The sequence below is a fragment of the Ylistrum balloti genome, unplaced genomic scaffold (assembly GCF_031769215.1).
Source record: "Ylistrum balloti isolate Yb309-2 unplaced genomic scaffold, AGI_CSIRO_Ybal_v1 Utg370556, whole genome shotgun sequence".
Classification (NCBI taxonomy): Eukaryota; Metazoa; Mollusca; class Bivalvia; order Pectinida; family Pectinidae; genus Ylistrum; species Ylistrum balloti.
Genome location: NW_026782350.1, coordinates 346,244 through 371,682, shown reverse-complemented (window position 1 = coordinate 371,682; position 25,439 = coordinate 346,244). Strand labels below are relative to the sequence as shown.

General features: G+C 33.5%; 1 protein-coding gene across 1 annotated transcript in view; it reads right to left on the bottom strand.

Moving 5' to 3' along the window:
- The window catches only part of LOC132556246 (uncharacterized), a 139,812-nt gene that overhangs the window by 47,050 nt on the left and 67,323 nt on the right, over positions 1 to 25,439 (bottom strand). Inside the window, 4 exon segments of the mRNA XM_060220630.1 lie at positions 20,165 to 20,718; positions 22,088 to 22,169; positions 22,435 to 22,575; positions 23,458 to 23,625. Coding sequence (XP_060076613.1) covers positions 20,165 to 20,718; positions 22,088 to 22,169; positions 22,435 to 22,575; positions 23,458 to 23,625 — 945 coding nt within the window.

Sequence of the window (25,439 nt, the reverse complement as noted above, 5' to 3'; positions counted from 1 at the left end):
TTTGTACTGACTATGAAGGAAATCCCACTCGAGAGCCTCACCCTCCGAGATCCCTGTACAGTACACAGCCTGCTTTACATCAGGGTTGATCCTAAGAAGAAATATTAAAAAACAAACAAAAAGACACCAAATTATAAACTTTAGGTCCTGGTATGATACTGGTTGTTCAAAAGCTGATTAGACATAACCAGCGGTTAGTGAAAATTTTCAAACATGAATTAAAGAAAATTGGAAACATTTTCTATCATTTAACACTGTAAGTTTGTTGAGACAGGTCGGATTGATATATATTGAGTATCACTTTTACATTTCACACTTTTGTTTGTTGAGACAGGTCGGATTGATATATATTGAGTATCACTTTTACATTTCACACTTTTGTTTGTTGAGACAGGTCGGATTGATATATATTGAGTATCACTTTTACATTTCACACTTTTGTTTGTTGAGACAGGTCGGATTGATATATATTGAGTATCACTTTTACATTTCACACTTTTGTTTGTTGAGACAGGTCAGATTGATATATATTGAGTATCACTTTTACATTTCACACTGTATGTTTGTTGAGACAGGTCGGATTGATATATATTGAGTATCACTTTTACATTTCACACTGTATGTTTGTTGAGACAGGTCGGATTGATATATATTGAGTATCACTTTTACATTTCACACTGTATGTTTGTTGAGACAGGTCGGATTGATATATACTGAGTATCACTTTTACATTTCACACTGTATGTTTGTTCAGTGGCAGCTATTTGAGTTTTGCACTAACCAATGGTTAACTCTAACTTTTGAGCTATTGGGGTCAGGGGTACAGATCGTTTACAATCATATTTACAGATTAACACCTTTCATTAACTTTTTAATCACACTGACGATGTTTTCTAAACATAGCACCGAATTATAAATTTATGTGTGTCTATTAGAAATACAAAAAAAAATTTTCTACTAATTCTGAAAGCAATTTTGCTCAAGTTGTTACGGACGTCATAAAAATGGAAACAACTTTTCTGATTGGAATATTTGATTAAACAGTTCTGCTAAAAATTCAAAATTGACATATAAAGGACTTTCACTGTCTCCTTACTTGTTATTGCTGGGATTAAGCATCCACTCCTGGAACATATCTGTAGCAGATCTTACACACTCCTCAATCCCGTACCCACAGGCCCGACTAGATATCGAGATTCGCAACATCCTGTTATTTATCAACAACAAACATAAATCAAATTTTGAGAAAGATTTGACAGTTTTATTGTCCTAATTTAGATCCAAGAAGGAAATATTCCATATTTATATGTGATATGATTAACAAACATTTTTTTCAGTTTCTCCTTTAATTTTGTTACCCAGCTCCTACTTAGGTAACCTGAATTATTTGAAAAACATCAACAGACTTTCTGTAAGTTTTCTGTGACCAAGCTTTATCAAAAAAATGAGGGGTAGTCTGGCCTTGGTAGGACAAGGAAACTTCATCAGAGAAATGAGGGGTAGTCTGGCCTTGGTAGGACAAGGAAACTTGATCAGAGAAATGAGGGGTAGTCTGGCCTTGGTAGGACAAGGAAACTTCATCAGAGAAATGAGGAGTAGTCTGGCATTTGTATGACAAGGAAACTTCATCAGAGAAATGAGGGGTAGTCTGGCCTTGTTAGGACAAGGAAACTTCATCAGAGAAATGAGGGGTAGTCTGGCCTTGGTAGGACAAGGAAACTTGATCAGAGAAATGAGGGGTAGTCTGGCCTTGGTAGGACAAGGAAACTTCATCAGAGAAATGAGAGGTAGTCTGGCCTTGTTAGGACAAGGAAACTTCATCAGAGAAATGAGGGGTAGTCTGGCCTTGGTAGGACAAGGAAACCTCATCAGAGAAATGAGGGGTAGTCTGGCATTTGTATGACAAGGAAACTTCATCAGAGAAATGAGGGGTAGTCTGGCCTTGGTAGGACAAGGAAACCTCATCAGAGAAATGAGGGGTAGTCTGGCCTTGGTAGGACAAGGAAACTTCATCAGAGAAATGAGGGGTAGTCTGGCCTTGGTAGGACAAGGAAACTTCATCAGAGAAATGAGGGGTAGTCTGGCCTTGGTAGGACAAGGAAACTTCTTCAGAGAAATGAGGGGTAGTCTGGCATTTGTATGACAAGGAAACTTCATCAGAGAAATGAGGGGTAGTCTGGCCTTGGTAGGACAAGGAAACTTTATCAGAGAAATGAGGGGTAGCCTGGCCTTGGTAGGACAAAGAAACTTCATCAGAGAAATGAGGAGTAGTCTGGCCTTGGTAGGACAAGGAAACTTCATCAGAGAAATGAGGGGTAGTCTGGCCTTGGTAGGACAAGGAAACTTCATCAGAGAAATGAGGGGTAGTCTGGCCTTGGTAGGGCAAGGAAACTTCATCAGAGAAATGAGGGGTAGTCTGGCCTTGGTAGGACAAAGGAAACTTCATCAGAGAAATGAGGGGTAGTCTGGCCTTGGTAGGACAAGGAAACTTCTTCAGAGAAATGAGGGGTAGTCTGGCCTTGGTAGGACAAGGAAACTTCATCAGAGAAATGAGGGGTAGTCTGGCCTTGGTAGGACAAGGAAACTTCATCAGAGAAATGAGGAGTAGTCTTGTATTTGTATGACAAGGAAACTGTTATAACAGATCTATCATTCTATTATTTACTTTTCTTGTCCTGTTTTATAGGACAGGGATCTGGATGCTATCTTTGTATAGCAAACCTTTTACTTAAGAATTTATTTCATACTTTTCAAGATGTCCATCAGTGTCCTTGGAAGCAAGTCCTACGCTTTGGAATGGTTTGGTGATGAGATTTTGTATCACTTTGGTATAGTCTCCGTACAGCTCTGTTCTCATCAACATCGAGTCCGTATAACCAAGCTGGACAAGAGCAGCATGCCAAGGGACATAATCCATCTCTTCTAGCAAGTAATCAACCATATCAAGGGCAATCTTCAAAGAAAGCTCGCCAGCGCTGAAACAATTGACAATTTCACAAATTTCTCATGTATTCTAATACATGTACTAGAAATGTATCTTTAATTGTTTCCTCCTTTCACTGATTTTGAGTTTGAATTCAAATTTTGTTTACTCATTAGCATTTTCATTTTGTTTTTATTCATTGCAAGAATTATATCAGTTTTCCACTGGTATCCACTGTACAGAATGAGGAACAAGGGTTATACTATATGTCTGTCCATGATTTAGAGGATGTAGTATCAAAAAAGGGGTAGATATCGCCAAATAGATGTCTTGATGTCCTCTGTCATAATTCCATTCATGATCAATATTTTATATTGTAATCAGATAAAATTTAAATCAAGCTGCTGTACAATTATATTTTTGTGGTTAAGAAAAAAAAAAGTATTTCATGGATGCTTGATTTCATAGTTAAATATAGCCCAAAAATTGACTTATATTTATGTTAACAGTTCATGGATGAATGAATTCATGGATTAAGAGTACCCATGAAATCAAAGGAAATAACTGATCCACGAAAATTAATAATTATAGAGTAATTATTCCATACTTGGCAAGATTCCAGGCATCATTGATCAGCTGTCCTCTGTTTATTGTGTGGATCACCTATAAAAAAAATCAGATATTTCAGAATATTTTTATAGTTGTTCTTTTACAAATTAGTATAGTTGTTCTTTTACCAATTAGTATAATTATTCTTTTACCAATTAGTATAGTTGTTCTTTTACCAATTAGTATAGTTGTTCTTTTACCAATTAGTATAATTGTTCTTTTATCAATTAGTATAATTGTTCTTTTACCAATTAGTATAGTTGTTCTTTTATCAATTAATATAGTTGTTCTTTTACCAATTAGTATAGTTGTTCTTTTACCAATTAGTATAGTTGTTCTTTTACCAATTAGTATAATTATTCTTTTACCAATTAGTATAGTTGTTCTTTTACCAATTAGTATAGTTGTTCTTTTACCAATTAGTATAATTGTTCTTTTATCAATTAGTATAATTGTTCTTTTACCAATTAGTATAATTGTTCTTTTATCAATTAATATAGTTGTTCTTTTACCAATTAGTATAATTGTTCTTTTACCAATTAGTATAGTTGTTCTTTTACCAATTAGTATAGTTGTTCTTTTACCAATTAGTATAGTTGTTCTTTTACCAATTAGTATAGTTGTTCTTTTACCAATTAGTATAGTTGTTCTTTTACCAATTAGTATAGTTGTTCTTTTACCAATTAGTATAGTTGTTCTTTTACCAATTAGTATAATTGTTCTTTTACCAATTAGTATAGTTGTTCTTTTACCAAATATAATTGTTCTTTTACCAATTAGTATAATTGTTCTTTTACCAATTAGTATAGTTGTTCTTTTACCAATTAGTATAATTGTTCTTTTACCAATTAGTATAGTTGTTCTTTTACCAATTAGTATAGTTGTTCTTTTACCAATTAGTATAGTTGTTCTTTTACCAATTAGTATAACTGTTCTTTTACCAATTAGTATAGTTGTTCTTTTACCAATTAGTATAATTATTCTTTTATCAATTAGTATAATTGTTCTTTTACCAAATAGTATAATTATTCTTTTACCAATTAGTATAGTTGTTCTTTTACCAATTAGTATAATTATTCTTTTACCAATTAGTATAGTTGTTCTTTTACCAATTAGTATAGTTGTTCTTTTACCAATTAGTATAGTTGTTCTTTTACCAATTAGTATAGTTGTTCTTTTACCAATTAGTATAATTATTCTTTTACCAATTAGTATAGTTGTTCTTTTACCAATTAGTATAATTATTCTTTTATCAATTAGTATAATTGTTCTTTTACCAAATATAGTATAATTGTTCTTTTACCAATTAGTATAGTTGTTCTTTTACCAATTAGTATAGTTGTTCTTTTACCAATTAGTATAATTGTTCTTTTACCAATTAGTATAGTTGTTCTTTTACCAATTAGTATAGTTGTTCTTTTACCAATTAGTATAGTTGTTCTTTTACCAATTAGTATAGTTGTTCTTTTACCAATTAGTATAGTTGTTCTTTTACCAATTAGTATAATTATTCTTTTATCAATTAGTATAATTGTTCTTTTACCAAATAGTATAATTATTCTTTTACCAATTAGTATAGTTGTTCTTTTACCAATTAGTATAATTATTCTTTTACCAATTAGTATAGTTGTTCTTTTACCAAATAGTTGTTCTTTTACCAATTAGTATAATTGTTATTTTACCAATAAGTATAGTTGTTATTTTACCAATTAGTATAGTAGTTATTTTACCAATTAGTATAATTGTTCTTTTACCAATTAGTATAGTTGTTCTTTTATCAATTAGTAGTTGTTCTTTTACCTATTAGTATAATTGTTCTTTTACCAATTAGTATAGATGTTCTTTTATCAATTAATATAGTTGTTCTTTTACCAATTAGTATAATTGTTCTTTTATCAATTAATATAGTTGTTCTTTTACCAATTAGTATAATTGTTCTTTTACCAATTAGTATAGTTGTTCTTTTACCAAATAGTTGTTCTTTTACCAATTAGTATAGTTGTTCTTTTACCAATTAGTATAGTTGTTCTTTTATCAATTAGTATAATTGTTCTTTTACCAATTAGTATAGTTGTTCTTTTATCAATTAGTAGTTGTTCTTTTACCTATTAGTATAGATGTTCTTTTACCAATTAGTATAGTTGTTCTTTTACCAATTAGTATAATTGTTCTTTTACCAATTAGTATAATTGTTCTTTTATCAATTAGTATAGTTGTTCTTTTACCAATTAATATAGTTGTTCTTTTACCAATTAGTATAATTGTTCTTTTACCAATTAGTATAATTGTTCTTTTACCAATTAGTATAGTTGTTCTTTTATCAATTAATATAGTTGTTCTTTTACCAATTAGTATAATTGTTCTTTAACCAATTAGTATAGATGTTCTTTTACCAATTAGTATAGTTGTTCTTTTATCAATTAATATAGTTGTTCTTTTACCAATTAGTATAGTTGTTCTTTTACCAATTAGTATAATTGTTCTTTTACCAATTAGTATAGTTGTTCTTTTACCAATTAGTATAATTGTTCTTTTACCAATTAGTATAGTTGTTCTTTTATCAATTAGTAGTTGTTCTTTTACCAATTAGTATAATTGTTCTTTTACCAATTAGTAGTTGTTCTTTTACCAATTAGTATAGTTGTTGTTTTTTACAATTAATATAGTTGTTCTTTTACCAATTAGTATAGTTGTTCTTTTACCAATTAGTATAGTTGTTCTTTTATCAATTAATATAACTGTTCTTTTACCAATTAGTATAGTTGTTCTTTTATCAATTAGTATAGATGTTCTTTTACCAATTAGTAGTTGTTCTTTTACCAATTAGTATAATTGTTCTTTTACCAATTAGTATAATTGTTCTTTTACCAATTAGTATAGTTGTTCTTTTATCAATTAGTATAATATAACAGATATTTAAGATGTTCTTTTATCAAAACCAGTAAGAATTTTATGTGACATTTTGCTAACCACTGTCCTCAGAAATACGACCATTGTGAAGCACATTTGCACTAAAGTATGCAATGCTTATGATGGTTATTACATCATTCTATCAGCCTACAGCTGCCATTAGGGGCAGGCATCTTGTTCCTTTACGCTATCAGAACACTGAGGTTCATCTGTGAGACAACATTTAGCAATAGGACATGTAAAGGACACAAAAAACCTCAAACCATCCAATCATATCAAAAAGTCCTTTCATTACACAGTATACCTCAGTGTTAATATGCCTCACTGTGTTTACATGTCTACTGACAGTGAAGTAATACTGTCTTTTTTTAATATAAGAACATCTATTAAACACATAAAATATCATTACTTAAAACATGGAGACAAAATCCTTCTTTCGTTAAGAAAATATTCTTGAAAAATCTTTTTATAGAACTGACATATTTTTTGGGGTTCTTGATCACCATGGAAACAAAACAATACACAAAACAAACACTGTTCCCAACAGATTTACAAACCATACTTAATTAGCATACTGTTTTAATACATTAATGCATTTTTAAACCTACCTTATGATCGGTTTTTAACTGGTTTGTTAGCAAAACCCAATTGCTTTCCTCATAGTTAACTCGATAAAAACCATACTGTTGGACATTTCCCAGAAACCAATCCCCATCCTGCATGGGTGTTCTCAATACTGTCACTAAAAAATAATCATTAATTTTTGTGAAACAATTTTTTTGGTTTTGTTAAATCCGGGCAATGTTAAATGTATTAGTAGTTTTAATGAACTTTGTCTATTCATGAACTTAAATGTCTATTAAATCTTTTGAAAAAACCCCAGATAATGGAGCCTCTGGGTTTGACAGTAGCTGTGTAACATACAATTTTTTAATGCCTTCAGAAATTAGTTCTGTGTTACCTTCTGGTGATTATATTAAATCTTTAACACTGAAGTGTGATCACTTACCATCCTCTTTGCTGTTATGCCAGTACGTATCATTGTTGGTCTGATCAAAATTGACGTTGGATTTGTATGTTACTGTTATTGGAATTCTCCAGGTATAACTACAAACACGTGATATACAAGGTAAGTAATGTGTTCAGAGTCCCACTTAAACCTATTGTGATGTAACAAAATTATTTTTTTCTGTAAAGTTGTTGAAAAGGCAGCATGTTATTATTCCAAGATAAAAGAAATCACTTTTACCGGGTGTTGTAAACGTTATATGTAAAGTCTACACTGCAGTTTCTGAATTTTCTGTTAAGGATAGAACTGTAAACCATTCACTCAACACATCAACTTCAGTACATCTAACAGATATCCTTATAGTACAACCAATTAGAGAATTGATGTGTGTTATATCGACGACTACACTGTCACCTTCATCAAATGTATGACTAGTGTAAAGTGTATTTGCACTGAAGTACACAGTGAAAGATTGTAGCAAACTCACAGGACTTTTTCCCTGTAGTATAAGGTGGAAAGTAGATTTGTAAATGGGAGGGGTGGGGGGGGGCTTATTTGTGAGCATTCCTACCCCTCTATACTGATGTAAGGTAAACTATAAATAAAATTTAACCCATTTCCACTAGTATTGAATATGATAGCACTTCCTGGAAGTATGTGTGTATTGACCTTGAAACATGCGTATCGACCTTGAAACATGCTGTTCTAATTAGGGAATTAGTATCAAGAGTTATAAAATAAAACATAAATTTGCAAATGAATATGTGATGTCTATACCTCAACGACACAACACAGCCACATGTTTCTTCTCTATCCAATTTATTAATGCTTTCACAAAAGAGTTATCTCCCCCTCATCCAGTAACACTGGTCTGCCTCACCTCACCCATATATATATGTACATAACAATGTGGTAATTTTGAATATTGGTGACAGGTCAACTATTTAAGATTTAGGACAGGTAGGACTGGCCCCCTGTATTATATATCCATAATTTAGCCTCCCTATCTGTACCTGGTGGTTCCTTTGTAGTTTCAACATGTTACATGACAAGATGAGCCTAAACAGGTCAATTACACTAAACATTAAAATGTATGTTTGTGACAGTACTTACTTGTAAGGGGAGACAAATCTGCCCGGGTCTACAGCATTTGGATTAGTAAGGAAACGTTTCTGAGTGACCCGTATCTGTGTGTTGTTGACCTTACTGAGGGTCACGACGGGGTAGTTCATCTGGAGGATCCATGTATTCATAATATCCTTCACTGGTAGGTTACGATGTTCCTCTTTTATTTGCTGTATTTGATAACAAAAATCATTATTTAATGAAATTTTCACCTATGTGAGGTGTTTGAAGCAAGAAACGTCTTATATAACTTTTTACAAGGTAGATATGACAGTATAAAACACATCAAGAAAATACCAACAGGGTCACATAATCCTATTTTAAACGGAAATTCCATAAAACTACGACGAAATATGAACAAAAGAAAGATTTACTCGTGAAAAAGTACGAGAATAAGACCAGGTAATTCTCCACAAAATTCTCGTTAAAAATCTATCCCAGGTGACAGTTGTTAATGATGTCAATGACCCAGATTGACCCAGACACGTCAAGAAAATAACATTAGGAACGAAAGAATATTACCTTAAAAGGTCATGGTTATCGACTAGTTACTGTAATATCATTACGACTAAAGTGAAGACAACAGAATTTTTTTTTTTTTTTAATTTAACCAAGAGTTGTCTCATTTGATCATTAATTTTTATTTGCGTATCTTTTGATAATTGATTTACAACAACGAAAATCAACAACGAAAAAGACTTTACCTCCTCCATTGCGGCCCACAAGTCATCATGATCTGCGTTCCTGTACTGTCTCTGTTTCAGGTATTTCTATAAATAAAATATTCTGGAAATTTTACCACACACGTCTAAGAATTATTCAAGTAAATATTATAGAACACAGATTTTTCTGAGTCAAACTTGAAGTCATGTCAGCTCTATATCTACAGTCACCAATGTTTTCCTTTGACGTCATTTAATTATCTATACCTGACGTCATAATATGTATAATGTAAAAATGTTATATCTGAATATTAGAGAATAATGAGGCAAATTATATGACAAAATATTCTACAAGCCAATTAATTACCTGGACACTTCATTCATGAATTCATATGCCCACGAACTCTTAAAATCAGTGTAAGTATATTTATTTATTTGAATGAGTCTCAACAGGATAAGGCCAAATTTAATGAAGCATGTCAGCTCCATGTTGAATTTGCCTTTATCCTGTTGGAATTTATATGCCCATGAACGCCAACTGAAAGGTATTCAATGCTTATAGTTATCATCTTCAATTTTCGCATAAGGGAAGGAAACATTTATATTATTTGATATATTCCTACACCATGGCAATTCATGAGCAGGTATACGCAACTGACAATGATAAGGCTAAATATATCTACAAAATCAAATCTCAAAACCACAAAAATTTAGCCTCACAAAAATGTAATATTTTACAGTAATAATACTGACCAATATAAGAAATGAAAACTTAATAGTACAGAATTATTCAGAGACAAATACCTGTATCCCCAACTGGAAAGTTCTCTCCCCAACAAAGAATCGCATCATCCTGATGACACTGCCTCCCTGGAGTGTAACAAAACAATACGGTTGTCATGTGTGTCAGACAGCCAAGTGAAATAGTAACTTAAGCTTTACAATTTATGGCAATGCCGAATTTTCTGGACATGTAGGGTGTAAAGAAAAAGCTGGAAACAACAATTAGTAAGGCAAGTTATCACTGAATAATGCTAATCCATTAATTGTTTAGGAACTGTGTTGTGATATTCACTGATATGTTGACAGGGAAACACTCTGTGATACTGTGTGATACTCTGTGACACTCTGTGATACTCTGTGATACTCTGTGATACTCTGTGATATTCTGTGACCCTCTGTGATACTCTCTGACACTCTGTGATACTCTGTGACCCTCTGTGATATTCTGTGACCCTCTGTGATATTCTGTGACCCTCTGTGATACTGTGTGATACTCTGTGATATTCTGTGACCCTCTGTGATACTCTCTGACACTCTGTGATACTCTCTGACACTCTGTGATACTCAGTGATACTCTGTAACACTCTGTGATACTCAGTGATACTCTGTAACACTGTGATACTCTGTAATACTCTGTAATACTCTGTGATACTCTCTGACACTCTGTGATACTCTGTGATACTCTCTGACACTCTGTGATACTCTGTGATACTCTGTGACACTCTGTGATACTCTGTAATACTCTGTGACACTCTGTGATACTCTGTGACACTCTGTGATACTCTGTGACACTCTGTAATACTCTGTGATACTCTGTAATACTCTATGATACTCTGTGACACTCTGTGATACTCTGACTCTTATGACACCGTGGTTGATACAGAGAGTAAGAAAAATATGAAGAAATATCAGAAACAAGAGTGCCGTGGACACAATATGCGCCGCCACAAAATATAAAGATCAATATTGGTCCTTTTATTTATCGTTTTTAACATGTCTGTATATATAAGCTCAGTATGAAGTCTGTGAGACCAGTTAGCTTAGCTGGAAGAAACAGGGGCCTGAGATCCTGGTTGCCTGGGTAGTAGTTTTGATCCCTGCAGGGGCAGCAGAGTGTTGCCTTGAGCAAAACAGTTTATCCACACTTGTTCAGAGTTGAAAGTCTTACTATGCTAACCAGCCGAGCTGACTTTTTTTATGTAGTCCAAATTTTCCAAAAATCAATGAACCGTAAAATTGCCCCTTCATGCACATTGAACCATTGTATTAGTGACATTGAGCAAGTTTTATGAAAATCTGATCAACAGTTTAGGAGGAGTTGTGTTCACAAGGCTCCACTATGAGCAAGCTACAGATACAAAGTTGAAAATGGCATAAATCTTACAAAAATCAACGCACCAAAAAATAGCCCCTTCATGCACATCTACCCATTGTAGTAGTGACATTGAGCAAGTTTCGTGAAAATCTGATGATTAGTTTAAGAGGTGTTGCGTTCACAAGAAACGGATGGACTGACGGACAGACAGAGAAGACGACGCCAATATATGACCGCCTCTGACGGCGTATAAAAATTGATCACATTTAAACAACAAATCTTGCATTGTTGATTCTACAGTCAAACAAATGATATCAAAATTTACTGAACATGAAAGAAATCCCTAAATGTGATAGATATACTTTATTTTTACTACAGTAGGCCCCTCACTGGTAAGAAACCCACCTTTGTATATTTCTCTTATAAAAGATAATAAATGATCCTACTACACTGTCCTTCAATGACTGACCTTTGCGTATGATATGGTGTCAAACACTTCACTGATCTGATCAGGGGTGTACACTGGAGTAAACAGAGGATGTGACGTCACAAGTCCGTCAAAATCAAATGCATCCTGGAGTTGCTCGATCGTAAAAACATCAAACTAAAAAAACAAAACATTGTAAGAATTAGATCTATTTTCAGTTAAGTCTGTCTATAAAAACCTTCATAGAAAGGTGGCCTTTATACACATTTGTAGACATGTGACCATTATAGACAGGTAACATTTGTACACTGTTGACTTTATAGACAGGTTTCACAATAGATGGGTGGCCTTTAAAGACAGGTAACATTTGTACATTGGTGGCTTTTATAGACAGGTTTCACAATAGATGGGTGGCCTTTATAGACAGGTGACATTTGCAGACATGTGACCATTATAGACAGGTGACATTCGTACACTGATGGCTTTTATAGACAGGTTTCACAATAGATTGGTGGTCTTTATATACAGGTAAAATTTGTACACTGGTGGCTTTTATAGACAGGCTTCACAATAGATGGGTGGCCTTTATATACAGGTAAAATTTGTACACTGGTGGCTTTTATAGACAGGCTTCACAATAGATGGGTGGCCTTTATAGACAGGTGACATTTGCAGACATGTGACCATTATAGACAGGTGACATTCGTACACTGATGGCTTTTATAGACAGGTTTCACAATAGATGGGTGGTCTTTATATACAGGTAAAATTTGTACACTGGTGGCTTTTATAGACAGGCTTCACAATAGATGGGTGGCCTTTATAAACAGGTAACACTTGCAGACATTTGACCATTATAGGCAGGTGACATTCGTACACTGGTGGCTTTTATAGGCAGGTTACATAATGAATGGGTGGTCTTTATAGACAGGTAACATTTGCAGACAGGTGGCCTCTATTTACAGGGAACATTTGCAGACAGGTGGCCTCTATTGACAGGTAGCATCTTGGTGATGGTTCAATTACTACAAATTATTTTACACAACAATAAAATTGATCTATAGAGACAGGTGGCTTTTATACAGTGGTGGCCTTAATGGCAAGTTTATTTTGATTGAAAACAATTTGGCAAAGATTTTTTTCAAAAAAAATAGTGAAACTAGATTAACATTACATACATAGTTCCATTCCGGGAATTTTTTATCTCCACCAAAGTATTCTACAAAGGTCGCGAACCCTTCATTGAGCCAAAGGTCATCCCACCAGTCTAAGGTCACAAGGTTACCAAACCACTGAAATGTAAAATCATATTAGTCTGTTTGAAAATCACCAATTTGGCAGGAGATTTATTTTATACTATATCCACAAAGTTATGTGTCCACAAAAAACAGATTAAAACTTTGACATGTATCTATTTGGAAAACCACAAAATTTTAGTCACACAAAAATATATTATTTTACAGTAGATAAATTTGTTGTTTGATGAAAGAAATTGGTTTGTCATGAATTCATCAACTCAGCAAGCAAGCTCATATTTCACAAGGGTTTTTTAGGAGGTTAAATGACATGTGACCTGATAAGCAATTGGAAAGAGGTCAAAGTTCATGATTTGATATGTAACCTGGTGAGCAAGTTCATGAGTGATGACGGTAGTGACACGTTGTTTATTTGACTCTGACGATACTCCCTCTTCATACAACATGGCCGTCTCCCTGTATGTGATAAGTCCCCAGTTCTCCATAGCTCCCGCCGCGAAATCAGGGATAGCGATCATTTCTTTAGAAATAAAAATAACATTCATACAAGATCCCTTGACAGAACGAGCAAGGATCGTAAGTTACTTTGTCAGACATACATACAACATATGACTACAGATACCACTGTAGCTTACAAATCTCTGCACTCATACGTTATTTACCATCAATATCATTGGGAATGTGCTCCATCGCTCAGCATACAGAATAGAAGATCTTACTTCATTCAGACCTGTTAAATTTTCACCGTTTAAGATCAGGAATGAAATTTTTTTCTAAATTTTAAAATTATGAGTATATATGATACTCCTCGTGTAATAAAAGGACAGAAAAAACCCAGAAAATCAGAGGCAGGTGAAAAAACTTAAAATACAGAATATGTAAAATACCAATCCTACATATAACACCTGGTTTATTATTTACTCTACAACTCAATATTAACTGTTTCCTATTATAATCAGTGTTTACCTTGTTTCTTTAGCGGAAACTTGATATCGAAGTAATCCTCGTACAATGTTATAGTATCGATACCAACATCGAGAGCAAATTCCGCCTGGTCAATCATTTCTTTAGGGGCCAGCGCTCCGTACTGTGGGGGGAAATAAAGGGTTCAGTGTTATCATATGTTGACAGTGTTAAAGTATTTCAATGATTTGGTACACCTGCGGGTCACACATGGACATGTAAATATTGAGCATCAGGTGAGAAATAGATTGTACGTTTTAATGGTGATCATTATCATGGACTTGCGTCACCATTTTTTATATATATTCTTAATCACTGTACATATGTAAATATTATGGTGTTTACAAAATAAACATTTTTTTTCATACTTGCATATTAATTTGCTTTCATTTAAATTCATTAGTCCCTATAATGTTTAGGTATCAGTCTTGAAATGATTACTGTAACATGTGAAGGCCTCGTTAATGCTGTGATCTGTAAAATACATATACTGTGTGGCAGGAAGACACAATGTAAACATTAGCACGCATTATCAACTTCTCCTTGATTTCTTTTTAAAGTAATGACCTTATTATGAATGAAAATGTTCTGTGTTAAGATAAAAATGCATTTTTTCATTTAATCTTGTGTTTTGGTATTTGTTGTGTTTGTTCAGGTAGAAATATCATGTCATCAACTATATATGGCCATGAACATTAAAATGTGTATCTAACCCACTGCAAATGATTCGAGTCGAAATATATCAAAGTTTTTTCGGTAGACCCTTGAACTTGGAAACATCAAAGTTTGACTGTATATCATTAAATGGAGGACTGTCACACTCAAAAAAACCATTTATTGTAATACCATAAATACTGTAATAAGTTATAGTATATTGTTTATTGTACTATAAATATACTTACACAACATTATTTATATCAATACACTTATATTGTTTGTCATAATTGATATTGTTTATCATAATACATACTGTTTATCATAATACATATTGCTTACAAAAATACATATTGCTTATCATAATACATATTGTTTATCATAATACATATTGCTTACCATAATACTTATTGTTTATCATAATACATATTGTTTATCATAATACATATTGCTTACAAAAATACATATTGTTTATCATAATATATACTGTTTATCGTAATACATATTGCTTACCATAATACTTATTGTTTATCATAATACATATTGTTTATCATAATACATATTGCTTACCATAATACTTATTGTTTATCATAATACATATTGCTTACAAAAATACATATTGCTTATCATAATACATATTGTTTATCATAATACATATTGCTTACCATAATACTTATTGTTTATCATAATACATATTGTTTATCATAATACATATTGTTTATCATAATACATATTGCTTACAAAAATACATATTGCTTATCATAATACATATTGTTTATCATAATACATATTGCTTACCATAATACTTATTGTTTATCATAATACATATTGTTTATCATAATACATATTGTTTATCATAATACATATTGCTTACAAAAATACATATTGCTTATCATAATACATATTGTTTATCAAAATACATGAATATTGTTTATCATAATGTATGAATATGGTTTATTATTGTATATGTTGTTAATCATAATACTTAAATACTATTTATCATAATAAATATTGTTTATCAAAATACATGGTTTATCATAATATATGGTACTTACATAGATGCCATTCTTTGTAGTACCATTGATATGAGCAAAATCACAGACAACCAAGGCTACAAGGTAGGTAGACATGATGGGTGATACAAAGTACTGGTCAGCCAAGTAGCCAGTGTCCAGCCTGAAATAAGATTAGAATACAACTAAGAATTGATTACTATACCCCTGATACATTATAGACTAGAAACAAATAGCAGAACTTGTTTCTCATTCTCCAAAGCATGTGATAAATAACAACACCATTACCACACAATCACAGACAGCAGCCATTGTAATGTTTAATCTTTGTGTGTGATCAGAGAGGTATGATGGACTTCAAAGCTTTCACAACAGTAAAGTCAAAACATTGACCAAATTCTAAAAAACATGTTTTAACATCATAATTATAATGTCATAACAACAAATTCTAGACCTCATTACATTGATGTAACAACAAATTCTAGACCTCATCACATTGATGTAACAACAAATTCTAGACCTCATTACATTGATGTAACAACAAATTCTAGACCTCATCACATTGATGTAACAACAAATTCTAGACCTCATCACATTGATGAAACAACAAATTCTAGACCTCATTACATTCATGTAACAACAAATTCTAGACCTCATTACATTGATGTAACAACAAATTCTAGACCTCATCACATTGATGTAACAACAAATTCTAGACCTCATTACATTGATGTAACAACAAATTCTAGACCTCATCACATTGATGTAACAACAAATTCTAGACCTCATCACATTGATGAAACAACAAATTCTAGACCTCATTACATTCATGTAACAACAAATTCTAGACCTCATTACATTGATGTAACAACAAATTCTAGACCTCATCACATTGATGAAACAACAAATTCTAGACCTCATCACATTGATGTAACAACAAATTCTAGACCTCATCACATTGATGAAACAACAAATTCTAGACCTCATTACATTCATGTAACAACAAATTCTAGACCTCATTACATTGATGAAACAACAAATTCTAGACCTCATCACATTGATGAAACAACAAATTCTAGACCTCATTACATTGATGTAACAACAAATTCTAGACCTCATCACATTCATGTAACAACAAATTCTAGACCTCATCACATTCATGTAACAACAAATTCTAGACCTCATCACATTGATGTAACAACAAATTCTAGTCCTCATCACATTGATGTAACAACAAATTCTAGTCCTCATCACATTGATGTAACAACAAATTCTAGACCTCATTACATTGATGTAACAACAAATTCTAGACCTCATCACATTGATGTAACAACAAATTCTAGACCTCATCACATTGATGTAACAACAAATTCTAGACCTCATCCCATTGATGAAACAACAAATTCTAGACCTCATCACATTCATGTAACAACAAATTCTAGACCTCATCACATTGATGAAACAACAAATTCTAGACCTCATTACATTGATGTAACAACAAATTCTAGACCTCATCACATTGATGAAACAACAAATTCTAGACCTCATCACATTCATGTAACAACAAATTCTAGACCTCATCACATTGATGTAACAACAAATTCTAGACCTCATCACATTGATGTAACAACAAATTCTAGACCTCATCACATTGATGAAACAACAAATTCTAGACCTCATCACATTCATGTAACAACAAATTCTAGACCTCATCACATTCATGTAACAACAAATTCTAGACCTCATCACATTCATGTAACAACAAATTCTAGACCTCATCACATTCATGTAACAACAAATTCTAGACCTCATCACATTGATGAAACAACAAATTCTAGACCTCATCACATTCATGTAACAACAAATTCTAGACCTCATCACATTCATGTAACAACAAATTCTAGACCTCATCACATTGATGAAACAACAAATTCTAGACCTCATCACATTGATGTAACAGCAAATTCTAGACCTCATCACATTGATGAAACAACAAATTCTAGACCTCATCACATTCATGTAACAACAAATTCTAGACCTCATTACATTCATGTAACAACAAATTCTAGACCTCATCACATTGATGAAACAACAAATTCTAGACCTCATCACATTGATGTAACAGCAAATTCTAGACCTCATCACATTGATGAAACAACAAATTCTAGACCTCATCACATTCATGTAACAACAAATTCTAGACCTCATTACATTCATGTAACAACAAATTCTAGACCTCATTACATTGATGTAACAACAAATTCTAGACCTCATCACATTGATGAAACAACAAATTCTAGACCTCATTACATTCATGTAACAACAAATTCTAGACCTCATTACATTGATGAAGCAACAAATTCTAGACCTCATCACATTGATGTAACAACAAATTCTAGACCTCATTACATTCATGTAACAACAAATTCTAGACCTCATTACATTGATGAAACAACAAATTCTAGACCTCATCACATTGATGAAACAACAAATTCTAGACCTCATTACATTGATGTAACAACAAATTCTAGACCTCATCACATTCATGTAACAACAAATTCTAGACCTCATCACATTCATGTAACAACAAATTCTAGACCTCATCACATTCATGTAACAACAAATTCTAGGCCTCATCACATTGATGTAACAACAAATTCTAGACCTCATCACATTGATGTAACAACAAATTCTAGACCTCATTACATTCATGTAACAACAAATTCTAGACCTCATTACATTGATGTAACAACAAATTCTAGACCTCATTACATTGATGTAACAACAAATTCTAGTCCTCATCACATTGATGAAACAACAAATTCTAGTCCTCATCACATTCATGTAACAACAAATTCTAGACCTCATCACATTGATGTAACAACAAATTCTAGTCCTCATCACATTGATGAAACAACAAATTCTAGACCTCATCACATTCATGTAACAACAAATTCTAGACCTCATCACATTGATGTAACAACAAATTCTAGATCTTTATCCATTACATTGAACAAATTCTAGACCTCATCACATTCATGTAACAACAAATTCTAGACCTCATTACATTGATGTAACAACAAATTCTAGACCTCATCACATTGATGTAACAACAAATTCTAGACCTCATTACATTGATGTAACAACAAATTCTAGACCTCATCACATTGATGTAACAACAAATTATAGACCTCATTACATTGATGTAACAACAAATTCTAGACCTCATCACATTGATGTAACAACAAATTATAGACCTCATTACATTCATGTAACAACAAATTCTAGACCTCATCACATTCATGTAACAACAAATTCTAGACCTCATCACATTGATGTAATAACAAATTCTAGACCTAATTACATTGATGTAACAACAAATTCTAGACCTCATCACATTGATGTAACAACAAATTCTAGACCTCATTACATTGATGTAACAACAAATTATAGACCTCATCACATTGATGTAACAACAAATTCTAGACCTCATCACATTGATGTAACAACAAATTCTAGACCTCATCACATTGATGAAACAACAAATTCTAGACCTCATCACATTGATGTAACAACAAATTCTAGATCTTTATCCATTACATTGAACAAATTCTAGACCTCATCACATTGATGTAACAACAAATTATAGACCTCATTACATTGATGTAACAGCAAATTCTAGACCTCATCACATTGATGTAACAACAAATTCTAGACCTCATTACATTGATGTAACAACAAATTCTAGACCTCATTACATTGATGTAACAGCAAATTATAGGCCTCATCACATTGATGTAACAACAAATTCTAGACCTCATCACATTGATGTAACAACAAATTCTAGACCTCATTACATTGATGTAACAACAAATTCTAGACCTCATTACATTGATGTAACAACAAATTCTAGTCCTCATCACATTGATGTAACAACAAATTCTAGACCTCATCACATTGATGTAACAACAAATTCTAGACCTTTATCCATAACAGCATCAGCTCATGATAAAATTATTAAACACCAGCATCAAAATGAAATAAATTCTGATAAGTTTTGGAAATGAAATATTCACACTCACCACGGTGCTGTTGTCTGTATTTCCATGTTAGATAACGATATAAGATCAGCTTTCCTGACGACAGTGATCTGGAATTGTGCCTTCATGTTTGGTTCGTCAAAACACGGAAACATCTTTCTAGCATCCGTGGATTCGAGCTGTGTCGTAGCCATGTATCTACAGTGACAAAGAGGGTAACACATAACAACATACATATTGTATAATGTAGAACTAAGACTGGGCTTATTAGTTATAAAAATGATTATAGTACTTCTATCATTAACACAGATTATGTCAGAACTACATCCTATAATACAACCGATAGTCTAAACTCATATCTATTAACATTATAAAATAAATATTTCTGGTTTTTTTTCTAGATTTTGAGTTTTTAAGTAAAATGTAATCTTTAAATTTTTTTTAAATGTTTGCATAACTACCAGATTGTACTTACACATCTTCACCGCCTTGTTGATATGAACTATAATAAAGTCCAGCCATATCATCCACCAAAGGCCCAGTAAACTTTATCTCGAGTGTGTAGTTGTCTAGACTTAGATCTCTGTCTAGATCCAATATCAGAAACTGCCTTGCTTCGTCCTTTGTTATTTTAACAATTGCTGGGACAGCTGCTCCAGAAATCGCTTCTAATTTTAAGCTTTTCTCGTCCACAGAGAGTTTGTTTACATGCAGTGTGATATTCTTTGTCATTTCTACACATGATATATAGATTTTGACTGTACCATTGAAGGTGAAATCTTTTGGATCTGGTTGATAAAAATCGGGGAATATTTCTAATTCATACAAAGAAGGTAGTATCGCCCGCGGCAGTCTAAGATCCTCAACAGTAGTCTTCGTTTCTGAACCAACCGCTTTGTCCAGCCATGATTGGAGTGTGGCGTAATTCTGTTTCATCCAGCGTATATTGCCTTCAGTCTTCTCTATTGCCTGTTCATAAGCTCGTGTACCAGATCCCATGTCAGGGTGAGCTGCCTGGAATGCTTTTATCTGAAACGGAACAATTTGTTTTACAAATATATATCTATATTATAGCTGTCCTGCTATCAGTGTAGTAACACTTATGGCATCAATGTTTGTTATGACACACACATAATATGACCTAGCCAAGCTTTTATTGGCTGAAGGTTACCATGGTTTCCATAGTGTAATTAAATCTTCCTCGTGACGTTGTTCTAACATCACCGCAGGATGATATCAAACAAGAATAATATACACTTTAATTTTGCTCCAGTTTCATTAGATACTGTTTTCACAAATGTACATTTGTTTTGTGATAAACAGAATCTTTCATTTATTTCCACTTCATTTGAGATATATGAAACTTTTCATAATTTTCAAAAATCTCATTTATATACCTGAGATAAACTTTTGATAATTAATTTTTTATGCAGCTTTCTGATTCATCAATTTTTTTCTTTTTATTTCTTGATGATTGTTGGTATTCAATGATGTAAAGAAAAAAACTACAACATCGTGAAATATTCAAACATCTTACAATGTACACAAACAGTAAACACTGAGAATATCCAAATATCTTACAATGTACACAAACAGTAAACACTGAGGATATCCAAATATCTTACAATGTACACAAACAGTAAACACTGAGACTATCCAAATACCTTACAATGTACACAACAATAAACACTGAGAATATCCAACACTGAGAATATCCAAATATCTTACAATGTACACAACAATAAACACTGAGGATATCCAAATATCTTACAATGTACACAACAATAAACACTGAGAATATCCAAATATCTTACAATGTACACAAACAGTAAACACTGAGGATATCCAAATATCTTACAATGTACACAAACAGTAAACACTGAGAATATCCAAATATCTTACAATGTACACAAACAGTAAACACCCAAATATCTTACAATGAGAATATCCAAATATCTTACAATGTACACAAACAGTAAACACTGAGAATATCCAAATATCTTACAATGTACACAAACAGTAAACACTGAGAATATCCAAATATCTTACAATGTACACAAACAGTAAACACTGAGAATATCCAAATATCTTACAATGTACACAAACAGTAAACACTGAGAATATCCAAATATCTTACAATGTATACAAACAATAAACACTGAGACTATCCAAATATCTTACAATGTATACAAACAATAAACACGCCCCTTCCTCAATAAACATTCCCCACGCCCCTTCCTCAATAAACATTCCCCACGCCCCTTCCTCAATAAACATTCCCCATGCCCCTTCCTCAATAAACATTCCCCACGCCCCTTCCTCAATAAACATTCCCCACGCCCCTTCCTCAATAAACATTCCCCATGCCCCTTCCTCAATAGATAATCCCCATCATTACCTGTTCTAGTTCCAGTTCTGTGTTGAAGGACTCTAGTGCTGAACCGATCATCCGGCTGAGGGTAAACGTCCCAGTTCCATATCTTTCCAAAACACAAAAACAAAGCAAATGAAGAAATGTTGACATCATTACACACAGAGAACTAACAGTGTTGTGTTCTTATTTAAAAAGATAAGATTGTTTTTCTCTGATAAGATAAATACAAGAACTGTAGTCATCTTTGTGTAGTTGATAGGATTGGTGACATGTGAAGATCAGTCCATGTTATATAAGAATGACTGTATAGAACACGTCTTTAAAATCTTCGAAACTTTACCATTTGTATAGAATCACCAAGATAGGTATACCTTTCAAGATACAATGACCAATTTTCTTGCATAAAATTCCATGTTAAATCTCTTCCGATTGGATTTCCGCTGACATATCTGATGACGTAATCAGCATCCTGTTTTCGTACTTCATTAGGGTCCAGCGACATCGCCAGGTATCTGAAATAATCATCAATATCAGAGATATCAACCCAGGCAATAGGACTGTTACAACTCCAGACCAATACCACACAGGGCTATCCAAGAAACAGCTGTATATAAACCTAGCAGCTGTCCTAGCCGACTCAAGGTAAACAATCTATATAAACAGCCCTAGTATATAATATAAACAGCAGTCCAACTATCCCAGTATATAAACAGTATATAAACAGCTGTATATAAACACAGTATATATAACAGCTATAAACCCAGTATATAAACAGCTGTCACAGTATATTAACAGCTGTCCCAGTATATAAACAGTATATAAACAGCTGTTACAGTATATAAACAGCTATCCCAGTATATAAACAGCTGTCCTAGCCGAGGACTCAAGGTAAACAACTATCCCAGTATATAAACAGCAGTCCCAGTATATAAACAGTATATAAACAGCTGTCACAGTATATTAACAGCTATCCCAGTATATAAACAGCTGTCACAGTATATTAACAGCTGTCCCAGTATATAAACAGTATATAAACAGCTGTCACAGTATATTAACAGCTGTCCCAGTATATTAACAGCAGTCCCAGTATATAAACAGTATATAAATATCTGTCCCAGTATATAAACAGCTGTCACCGTATATAAACAGCTGTCCCAGTATATAAACAGTATATAAACAGCTTTCACAGTATATTAACAGCTGTCTCAGTATATAAACAGCTTTCCTACTATTGAAATCCAGGTGTTGTTTAGATACACCACCCATAGAAGTACATAGAAGTAACAATGGACATACGAGTTCCTGAATTAATAATACCCATAAAATAAAAAACGAAAAATTCCTCATGAAAGTTAGACTTTTACAGTAAACAATGATTAAAACAATATTGTTACCTGCTCAGAATCCATGGCTGTTGACTACAGCCCAAGGCAGACAACATCATTATCCTCTCGTTGGCTACATTGGACTGTTTATACTTTTGGTACAGGAAGTCCCACTCGTCCATCCCGCCTTCACTGATACCCCCACATAGTACTGATCTCTTCACATCAGGATCAATCCTGAAACAGTATTTACAAAATTTACTGAATCAAAAAAATATTTGTCGTCTAAGCTTTAAAGTCAGATGAGTTTCTTTGTTTGCTGGGGATGAACGTCAACAGAGTCATCAGTACATTGCTGTTTCATTCTTTCTGTTGACAGGTGAGTGTTTTTTGGGGAGTCTGTGATATGTCCATGGAAGTCTCCTTGTGCGGTACTGAAGTCATCTTTATAGTGTTATCATACTGAACTATACTGCCAAAGACTATGGCAGGTCACCTCACCAGGTCACATTTTACTACAAGAGACAACCCAGTTGATACACCACCAAAATACTGAAGTCTTCCTCACTAGACTCTGGTACATCTCAGGCCAGGTGACAGAACCCAAAGTCTTCCTCACTAGACTCTGGTACATCTCAGGCCAGGTGACAGAACTCAAAACCTTCCTCATAGGAGGAAACGCTCAACAAAAGACCAAACGTGATGTCAACAGATACATCAGTAAAAGTTCCCTCCTATAATTCTACAATGATGCACATACAACATATGAGGAATGATTATCAGTTCTAGTAGTTCTTCATTTACAACTTATCATTGACTGAGGTTGGAACCAATGCGGAGGTGCAATGAAGTTTCAGCTAACGTCCCTTGCTGTGGGTGTGGATACCTCTAGGTATGCAAGGCTGTTGTATAGACGACAAGTGGAAGTAATGAAATACAACCACAACACACCTCAGCAGTTTCTGTATTTCATTTGCTATTTGAACCCCTGATGAAACATCACCTGTTATGCAAAACCGGTCAACTGTAAAAATGTAGCGAATGAAATACAGAAACTGCCGAGGTGTGTTGTGGTTGTATTTCATTACCTCCTCTCATCATTGACTGATGACACTTGATCAGCATTCCCCCAGGCCGTGTGTTGGCATATCAATGAAGCAGAGTTTCTTGCAGTAATTGTTGCATCTTATCACTGAGGACCTTGTTGGACCAACATCAAAATATATGTCTTTAGTGATAACACGACCACAGTAGCCTGTTTAGATAAGGGCACTTCAAAAAACCCAAAACTTTTGGGGTTATTATATATGTACTGGTGGTCTGTTTTGTTCCATTTCCATATAGTTGCTAGACACATTGAAGGTATCAACAAAGGCATGGTAGACACAGTGTCTCAGCTTCACCAATCAGCTCATTTGTAACATTTTGTATTAGATTTGGTAGACCAGTCCCAACCGTCTTGATCACATGTCAGTGCTTTCCTCTTTCTATGTCGTGAACAGGTGGCCAGGGTCCTTCATCGAAATCCACCATAATCAAGAACCTAGATACTACCGTAGATGTATTACGGGCAAACACTTTTGCCAAGTCTACTCAGTAGACCTACAGTACATATCTGTCTTCATACAAAGGTTTTGTATACTTGTAGAGATTCTGCTAGTCCCTTTATCACAATCTAATCCGGGACGCTTTATCGCTAATTTGTCCGATCAACTTTCCTTTTCATCATTAAGACAATATGTTATCAAGGTTTTGCGCCAGGAACTGGATTACCCCAGTCCTCTTGACTCCTTTTATGTCAGTGCTACATAGAAAGGAGCATGTAGAACAACGGGTGATGTTCGCAAACCAAAACTCCCAATCACCCTTGGCATCTTGGAAAAAATTTTCTCCAAAATTTGTCTGACCTTATCCAGCCATATAACTTTTTGGGCAGCATGCATGGTAGTCTTTTTCTCTTTTTTTCATAAGTCCAATTTGTTTATCTCAGAAAATGACTAGTTTGAACCTGGGAAACACCTAAAAGACATATTCTTAAGCAAAAGATGCCC